At 27.6% G+C, this 10,261-nt stretch overlaps 1 protein-coding gene and 2 pseudogenes across 1 annotated transcript; 2 read left to right on the top strand and 1 right to left on the bottom strand.

The window, feature by feature from the left end:
• The first annotated feature begins 832 nt into the window (after positions 1–832).
• LOC114129299 (uncharacterized) lies at positions 833–1,425 on the top strand (annotated as a pseudogene).
• A 112-nt stretch (positions 1,426–1,537) lies between these two features.
• LOC126553583 (putative nuclease HARBI1) lies at positions 1,538–3,257 on the bottom strand (annotated as a pseudogene).
• A 5,621-nt stretch (positions 3,258–8,878) lies between these two features.
• LOC126553584 (uncharacterized) lies at positions 8,879–9,577 on the top strand. The gene is made up of 2 exons (XM_050208727.1): positions 8,879–9,079; positions 9,362–9,577. Exons 1-2 carry the CDS (start codon positions 8,918–8,920, stop codon positions 9,575–9,577), a joined length of 378 nt encoding a protein of 125 aa, XP_050064684.1. The 5' UTR covers positions 8,879–8,917.
• The last annotated feature ends 684 nt before the right edge of the window (positions 9,578–10,261 follow it).

The raw sequence follows: 10,261 nt of genomic DNA on the forward strand, positions 1-10,261 counted from the left end.
GCGATACTACCAATTTATTATTGTTATTCAAATATGAATGTTGATAATAATTTATAATTTATTAATTTAATATTATTTGATTACATGGGTTGTTAAGTACTAGGCAAGTAAAAATAAATAAATAGTAAAATTTCCATAATGTAATCATTATATGAGTCATAATATACTGACTATGGAAATGATATTAATTATTTTGTTTTAAAAATCTCATACACATATTTTGAATAACTGAGTTTTTTTTTTTAGTCAATTACCTACTTATGGGAATTCAATCATTATCTAAGGACTAAAATGCAGAACTGATATCAAGGAAAGTATAGAGTTGAATAATAAATAATTCGTTATAATATTCTACGTTTATACCTATTTCAATTATCCATTAATTTCCTATTATCATCCATATCTTATATTTTCTTCATCCATCATTCTTGCATTATCCTTGTCTATTTTTTTTTTTTTTTTTTTAATGGTTCTAACTTCTAATTGCTACTTTTCTACCTAATGTTTTTTTTTTTAACTATAATAATGTATTAAAGGTATTCAAAGAGGAAAAGAGGATCAAAGGCTTTAAAAAACAAGTGGGAAAAGATTAAAAGAAATGTCAAACAACGATTAGCTGAAGAAAAAAAGAGATTATTAAGACTGGTGGGGGTGTGGTCAAAACATTTAAAAAATTGAGTACTTTGATAGTATAATAGAACTTCTTGGAGTCTCAGCAACTGGCTGGCTAGTAATTTTGATTCTGATGTTGTTGGTAAGTGTAATTTATTTAAAATTATCTCTAGTTATTATATTTTTTATCTTGCATTGTACCTATATTTATTAAATTCGTCCCTGAATAATTTAAGACATACTACTTCTACAACTGTTGACAACAATGAAGTGGATGATTTATTGTTTGAATTAGAGGGAACTAATAGTCCAAATATGTTTGATGATAGTGAGCTCTTCAACCAATCATCACTCAATGTAAGGATATATAAATTATTTTACTATCGGTAAAAATTTGATTAGTTAAATAAATTGTATTTGTTTTGTTATATTTGAAAGGTTGTCACTGTTGAGCAGTTAGAGGTAACACCCAGTACCAGTAGAAACCACCAAACTGGGAAAATTGGACTCCAGCTTCATTACGCCCAGCCAGTTTCTGATGAACTAGTTACTGGAAAAAAAAGTTAATATCGGGGGGTGTAAATAAAAACAAAAGGCAGAGAAAAATGCATAGTGATGTTGCTAGTAAAAAAAAAGATGTATATGAAGAGCAGTTACAATTAATCGAGGTGGAGAAAAGAGAGGGTGTAATGCGTTTTGAGTGGGAAAAATTGGAACACGAACTAAAGGTTGAGGCATTAAGATTAGAAATTGAAATTAAAAAAAAAACTCTATCAAATTTAAGTTAAATTTTTAATCTTATAATTTTTTTAATAGGCCATTTTTTATATACTATAAGTTTATACTAAATAAAAAATAAAGAATAAGAAAATGTAATTTGATTTTTTGTTTTTATTGTGGTTGTCTTCCTCGGATGATATATATATTATAATCTAAAACAGAAAATAGAATGATTTATGTTAACATAATTTTATTAAATGGTGTTCATATGTATTCATTAGTCTTTACCTAGCAAAGTAGTTGTGAAGTAGTGAGTATCTGGTGATTGAGTCTTCACCATTATCATCATGACGATGGACTGTTTCAGTCAAGTCTTTTGCTTCATTTAACTGATTTAAGACATCATCAGAATTGTCTTCAGGTAAATCCTCATTCATATCTCTACATATATTGTACAAAATTGCTGTTGCAACTATTATTGCCTGCACAGTTTTTAGTTGTAATCGCATACCTAATATTAAATATATAAATTTTTTATATAAAATATATATTTTTATTTAGACAACAATTAATTTTATTACAAATATAACTACAAACCAAGTGATAATACTAGAAATCTTCTTTTCCAGACCCCAAAACACCTTTCTATTATATTTCTCGTTCTAATTTGGGACTCGTTATACAGCATCTCTATTCGTCCTACCGGGTTTAATATGGGTGTCAACATATACGGTTTTAGAGCATAACCACTGTCTCCTAAGATGGCATTGTTATTAAATTCACCTGATTCTAATCTTGCATACAGCCTTGAATTTCTGAAAATATTGCTGTCATGTGCAGACCCAGGCCATCTAGCAACAATATCCATGAACTTCAAATCTGCATTTACAAGTGCTTGCACATTCAAGGAAAAATATCTAAATACAGTTATTGGACATAATCGAAAAATAAATTGATTATAATAAACCCGATAATATTATATAGACTATAATAGTAATATACAAAGTGATTCTTTCAACATTCAATTAGAGACGGATTTCTCATTAAGCTGTGTACTATAATATATGTCTATATGTATTTAATAATTAGAGTAGATATTTTGGAGGGAGTATTATAACTTGTTCACATATTATAGGGGCGGCCAATTGTTGGAGCTTATAGCCGTAAAAAAGATAAATCCGCCTCTGCATACAATATCATACTTCTCAATCGGCATTAATATTTGGTACAGCAAATTAATGGTACCTACAGATTTACGGATCATGATTTAGCGTTTATATGAATTGATTATACGCATGTTGAACATTGGGTGTTAAAATAATCATCAGGTATTCTAGTATGTATAGCTGTTTGTGTAATGTGCGTAGGCATGCGAACCGCGTAGAGTTTAATTGCAGATTAAATTTAAAAGTGTAAAATATGAATATTTTTTTTACCTAATGTAATAAATAATGATATATAGCTCTTGAATTTTGGTTGTATGTGCATTCTCTTATACATAGGCCCTTATTCCAAAATATATGTTTAATTTATTATGAACTTTTGGCATTGTGTATGTGACATGTGTAAGTGTAATGTGTAAATTATAGGTATATTGATATGTTTTTATACCCTTTTAGATTTCTAAACGATTCTGCAAATCCACCGCCTGGAGATTGAATTCACACGTGTGTGCAATCAATTGCACCAAATATTAAAGGAAATCGGGCAATCTTGAACATGTTCATCTTTGTTTCGACCAAGTCATTAGTAGGGATTTTTAAAAATGAGCCACTCAATCCCGCAATAGCATATGATACATTTTTAATTGTTCGGCTTGCGGAAGATACACTTACGCCAAACATATCTGCCACTGATATGAGCATAGTTCCCAGAGCATAAAACCGTAGAGTAAGTAGTACCTGGTTCATTGGAGCTAATGCCATATTCCTAGAAAACATTCATGTGTTAGGTAACCAGGATATTAGGTATGTAGATTGTAGGTATATTCTACAACAGTGGTCTTTAACCGGTGGTTCGCGTAAGCTTTAAAATTGGGTCACAACAAGTCTTCTTTTCAAAATAAAAATTAAATTTATAAAATTATATAAGGTAAAAAAATAATAATAATAACATTATATTATAATCATAATGGATATCAAGTATGTTTCATACACACAGGTGACAGGTATGATTCTACGTAGTAAGACATTGAGATAAGAATTTATGAATGAACCGTGTTCCTACTTAGCAATATTATCTTTTTTTACAAAGCTTACGTGGGTCGTGAAAAATATAGGCCTAAAAAAGTGGCAGTGCCGTACCCAGGATTTGTTTTCGTGGTGGGCTTAAGCATTCATATTTAACTCTATACGAAAATAGGAAATAATTTAAAAACATACGTCATATACACATACTATTTAAAATAAAAGATTTCGGGGTGGGCTTAAGCCCAAAAGCCCCCCCCCTGGATACGGTACTGAAAAGTGGGTTGAGAGTTCAAAAAGGTTGAAGACCACTGCTCTATAAGATCAAACAATATTTTAGAACAGAATTATTTATTAATACTATTATTTTATCGTCGATATTTTTTATTGAAATATTTACCTGTCAGTAGCTGTTTCCAGTTTTTCTGCGATTAAAGTTAATAGGTAATCTAAACAGTTTTTGGAAAGACGAAATCTATATGAATTCATCATCTCCTAAAATATCATAGTAGTTTGGCCTATCTTTATATTTTTGTGATCTTCTAATGCCAACATTATTAACATTATCAATAAACTCAATCAAATTGTTTAAATTATTCATTTTAAGTTAATTATTTTATTGTAAAAAAAATAAAAATAACACAGTGTCACAGCACAGTTGCAGAATACACAGCAGCAAATGAGTTACAGAATAGATCTAACTGATAAAAAAGAACATCGCAACAAATTCTCAATACACCTGCAAAAATATAAATATCCGGTGCATAATACTTTATGGGTTCTTCCCGCTAGCTACTTTAACGGGCGTAAAGCTTGCCGCTATTAAAGTGACCGTTATCTCGTAGTTAGCGGTAACATTTTACGTAACGGTACATTGTAATAATGGAGTATTAAAAAGCAGCCGCTAAATGTGTCCGCCAGGGCTTGAAACCGTTTTTAAAACCGGTATTATATATCGGTAAATATCGATAAAAACCCATATCGAAAACCAAATCAATATCAAAACCGAAATAGATGAAAACCGGTATTCAAAACCACAATGGAAATCAAAAAATGTATAACCGATTTTCTAAATCAAAACCGTAACCGAATAATATGAAAATCGGTATTTTAAACTAAAATGAAATGAAAAATATATATAACCGATTTTCTAAATCAAAATCGTAATCGAAAAAGATGAAAACCGGTACTTGAAATCAAATAGAAAATCAAAATAATTTCATAACGATTTTCTAAATCAAAATCAAAATCGAAAAAGATAAAAACCGGTACTTGAAATCAAATAGAAAATTCAAAATAATTTCAAAACGGTTTTCAAAACAAAATACCTAGGAAATGGAAATTTTTAATCGTTAACCTTTAATTAAAACCGAGAATAACCGAAAAAAAATAATAAGTGTAAATCGGTATTGAAAACCACAATAATACGTAATTTAAACGTTAAAAAAACTTCCCTGTTTATAATTGTACTAATACAAATATCGCGACAACTAATTATTCAATAGGTAGACATAAAATACCTAAACCAAGTTACCTAAACCTTATGTCTAAATTTAAATCTGAGGTATTCCGATTATTTTAGCGGAATTAAACAATTTTTTCTCTAAAAACAATAGAGATGATACATCGAACACATCGATGGATGATGATCATTTTCGATTAGCTGTAACTCGCGATGGTAATCATATAGCATTTACTATTATTAATACTTAATTTTCACAAATTTATATATAATTTATAAGCAACTAGCAAGTGAAAGAAAAATGTGTTTCCCAGACAGTCGCCTTGTGTCAGAAAGAAAATAATTAGGGTTAACAACTAATAGTTTTTGCTAACTTCTGTATTTTTATTTTAATTAAAATTTAAAATAATATTTTTAGCTGCTAATAACTAATATTAATATGATTTCATGAAATAAGTATTTATTTTTATCGTTCTCATTCAAACGCGATTTGTCATTTTATCAGTTGTTAAATCATCGACCTAGTAGATCAGAGTTCAAATTATAATGTGGATGTCAATGAGTCTATAGTCTATGCCCTATGGTAGATGATACAACTCTATAGTGATGTGAGAACTTAAATCTTATCTATATTTTATAGATTAGTGTATGAATTTATATCAAATAAACTTTTAGTTTAATCTATAATTTACATACCTACTTGGCTACTTTACACTTTATTAGTCTACACTCTACATTATAGGTACTACTTCAGTACTTTACTCTAAGTTTACTACACTTTATTATTATTAATTATTATACTTACGTCTTACATATAATTAAGACGTAGGTTTATTGTTAATTATATTGTATTATTATTTATCTATTTCACGACAACTTTTTTTTATAGAAAATAGATCATGTTAGCATTATATCAGTATACATGAATACATTGTAAACAAATAACAATTAAATAGTCCTGAAAATAATCTAACACTTTGGCCATTATTCGTCGATAGTCAGTTATCCTATCTGGCTCTCACAATTAATAGTTAAAACTTAAATGTATAGCTTAAATAATATATTATTTGTATATTATATAATATAGTATTAATACTAATAGGTAATATTTATAAGTATATAATACGTGAATGACTTTTTACATTATACATAATATACAAACTTTAAAAAAATAGTGTTGTAACTTGTAAGCTTGTATTTCATGATAATATATCGACTAAGACTGTGTCACAAATACGTATTATTAAAAAATTATGATAAATATTGTAAATATAAAATATTATAAATATTATAGCTTATAGATATTAATAAAACTATAAAAGAATTCCATTACATAATACATTAGGTATATTTATATTTTGGACTGGGGTATTTAGTACGTAAACACGGTGTTGTCTCTTGTTTCTTATACGTGTTTAATTTTTAATTATTATTAATTTAGGCAGCAAAAGGCGCCACTTGAAAATTCAGTGTGTATCCCCAGTCATGGTTGTTAATTTGTTATAGACTTATAGTACATGTTACGATTGTTAAGTCTTGTTTGTGTCATTCATATATTTATAAATATTAATATAATATAAAAGTCTACAAAATATTTTTCGATATTCATCGGCCGCTGTTTTTGTCGAAACTATTAGGCATTAGCTTATCGCAAACGTTATAAAATTAAATAATCCATGACTCGTGGCCTAGTCTGCTGGTTTTTCCCAATGACCATCAACAGCCGTCATAATAATATAATATTATCCTCCTCGACCATACTACACCACGTATCGGAAATCGTTATCGGATAATATCGGTGATTTTCGATTTCGTTACTTATTATAAACTGTAGTTTGTAGTCATTGTTCATTCTATCTACGGTTGTCGGTATTGATCTATTTGCGCCGTTGCTAATTTTAATGGTTAATTTATTAAGAAATCATTATATTATTAATATTCAATGCTCATGATTCTTTGTTTTATACCTACTGTTACTGTGGTCTAAGTTTTTATTTATAAGTTTTTTGCAACTGCTTACCGTTTTTGGCGTTTTTTACTTGGTTTTGTACAATGGGAAGAAAACCTTCAAATCCAGTTGGCAAATTATTTTTCACCTATAACATTGAAAAAGACGAATCGACATGTAATGTCAAAGGGTGCTGTCGACCTGTTATGAAAGGTCAACATAGTCATAACCTTGAGACACACATAAAAACATCACATCCACAAGAATGGAATATTTTAGTAAAAGCCAAACAAGATATTGAGAATGAAAAGATTGTAAATAAAAAAGAAAAACGTCGACTAGATGATACTGCGACATTTCCATCCAAGGTAAAACCAACTTAATTTTGTAATTATTTACAATACCTATTATAAGTACCTAGGTAGTACTAAAATAATTTTAATTTTAAAATTTTCTATACATTTTGGATCGATAAAAATTTATTTTTACCATCTTCCAAGTACTGAATAGCATGTAGGCACTTCAAATAAATTATTAAATAATTCCAAATGTGAAAGTGAAAACCTTAGTAGTTTTGTACAATGCCACATTTATTATAAATTTATTAAATATTTAAATTAATTCAATTAATTCTAAAATATAAATTTATTTGTAGAAACATGGACCATTGGACAAGATCATAACTACAAGTAAGAAAAATCTATTTGTCAAAATGGATCGGGTAACTTTGTTAAAAGCGTGCACTGAGATTGTCACAGTAAATGGCCGTCCATTTACCATTTTCAACGATTCTGGTTTTCAAAAAATTTTAAAGCCTTTGACTGAAGCTATCGGCGAAAGTATGAAATTAATTTTAAATTAAATTGGGTATCGGATCAAGTTTTAAAAAATTTTTAATAAACATTCTAGACTTTACCATAAATTCGCATAACATAAAGACTCACATATTGTCTACTTCAAATGAAATAGTTTCAAGAATAAAAACTGATGTAAAAAATCAGCTTGTCAGCTTAAAAATTGATTGTGTGAAGCGTCATCATTGTTCTATATTAGGGGTAAATATTCAATATACGAAAGATGGAAAAATATGTTTGTCAACACTGGCCATGGTCGAAATGCATGAAAAGCATAGTGCAGTAAATTTAAAAAAGATGGTAATACTCATATATTTATTAGTTATTATTAAGTATAATACAAAAATAAATAATTGCATAAATATATTTCTTATTAAAATTTATTTTATTAATACATTTTATAAGCCTGATAATAATTGTAATATTATTCTATACTTTTTAGCTTCTTGAAACACTTGAAAAATACAACATTAAAAAGGAACAATTGTATTCTATAACTTGTGACAATGCTGCAAACATGGTGAAATTGGCTAGAATTATGAACGATGAGACAGATCAGGTTCAAAACAGTACTGTAATGCCAATTGAAAATGAAAATAACAGTGAACGCGATGATGACGATTTATGACAGTATGACAATGAAGGAACACCACTTGCTACTGATGACATTGAAAATGAACTTTTCAGTCGTAAGTATTAATTTAAAAAAAAAAAAAAATTATAAATGCATTAATAAATATATCATATATATGATTAACATATTCTATGATACATTTGTTGATATTGTTTTATAATTTGACTAAATATAAATGTTTTATAGTTGAAGCTGATGAGGGTGATGCAGATATAAATGAATTGGAAGACAGTGTTCTTAATGCCATAACTCCTGTAGCAATAACGTCGTGTGTGAGATGTGCTGTACATACATTGCAACTATGCATTCATGACGGTTTAAAGATTGCTTCTATTACAAATTTCATTTCTCGCGCTAGACAGGTAAATGATTATAATTTTTACGAAACCATTAAATAAAATAGTATATTTTAGAACATAAATAATTATTATATTTATATAACTACAATAATAGGTAGTGAAAAAACTCAGAACACCAACATATTCAAGTTGGTTAGTAAGAATGAATTTAAAACTGGCTATGATCGACAATGAAACTAGATGGAATTCAATATACAACATGTTATACAGATTAATTGAATTAAAAATGTTTTGTAAGGAACATGATGAAACCAACCCCGACTTAAAACTTACAGATAATGAGTGGATATCTGTTCAAAGTATTGTAAGTTAAATACTTAATTTGTATGTAATAGTATATTGGTTTTGAAATAATCGTTTATTTTTGCTTTAACTACCTACTAGTATTGAAAAAAAATAATAAAGAAACAATAGAATAAAGAAAATGTTTGAATATTATTTTTTATAATTTACTTGAAGCTGTATTTTCTATTAATTAAAAAAAAATATATTTTGACAACATTTATTTCCCCCATACATGAACTTAACTAAACACCAATTATATTTAAATTTAACTAAAATATATTTAAATTGTATTATATTTAAGGTTGATGCTTTATTACCAGTTAAAATAGCAACATTAGCCTTACAAAAACAAGAGATAACTCTAGGAGATTTGTATGGTATATGGTGGAAATGTATTAATGGGTTGAGATCTAATGGTACCATACTAGCAAAACAAATATTAAAGTCTATGAAAGAACGTCAAGGGCTGTTAATGCAAAACAATGTTTATTTATCAGGTATGTTCTTAAGGAATTAAACATTTTAAAATGTTCATATCTAAGCTTCAAAATTTAAATATTGAATATAAACCTACTAGGTGCCCTATATTATAATGTTCTTAATCTTAAATGTGATAATAGGTCAAAACACATTAATTCACTCTAGTCTCTATTGTTAAAATTTCAAATATGATAATAAAGTTGATTATAGTTAACATAGAATTTGCTATATATTATAAATTTGTAGTATAGAGACAAAATATGGAAATCGTTGTAACTGCCAAAATAATACCCTTTTACATTTAAGATAATAGTTAGGTTATTATTAAATTCAAAATTGTTATTCTTATCAAATTCATTCAAATTTTATATGGAATACTATGATACAAAGATAAAAAACAATATTCCTATTTTTTTTTTGTCTTAGCCAACAGGTATAAAAAAAATTGCTAAAATAAATAATACATTTTTTAATCAAATTTTAAATTATATACCTAGCTTGCGACAAATTATTTTCAATGTATATTATGTAATGTTGTCAGCATTTTAATTAAATGATACAAATTGGATCAAATCATGAAAAACAATTTTTCAATGTATAAAAATTACTTGTTTTAAGTTAAGGCAACTTTGGTAATTTAAGTGAAGTTATTTGAATTAGGCAATATTATTTTTACCACTTTTAAAAAAAATGTTTAAATCACTCATTGGTTATTTAAATC

The sequence above is a fragment of the Aphis gossypii genome, unplaced genomic scaffold, assembly GCF_020184175.1.
Source record: "Aphis gossypii isolate Hap1 unplaced genomic scaffold, ASM2018417v2 Contig00273, whole genome shotgun sequence".
Taxonomy (NCBI): domain Eukaryota; kingdom Metazoa; phylum Arthropoda; class Insecta; order Hemiptera; family Aphididae; genus Aphis; species Aphis gossypii.

Excerpts from the sequence above, each read along its gene's own strand:
- LOC126553584 (XM_050208727.1), top strand. The coding sequence starts at position 8,918 with ATGAATTTAAAACTGGCTATGATCGACAATGAAACTAGATGGAATTCA. Across the intron at positions 9,080-9,361 it reads GGATATCTGTTCAAAGTATT|GTTGATGCTTTATTACCAGT; the intron begins GTAAGTTAAATA and ends ATTATATTTAAG.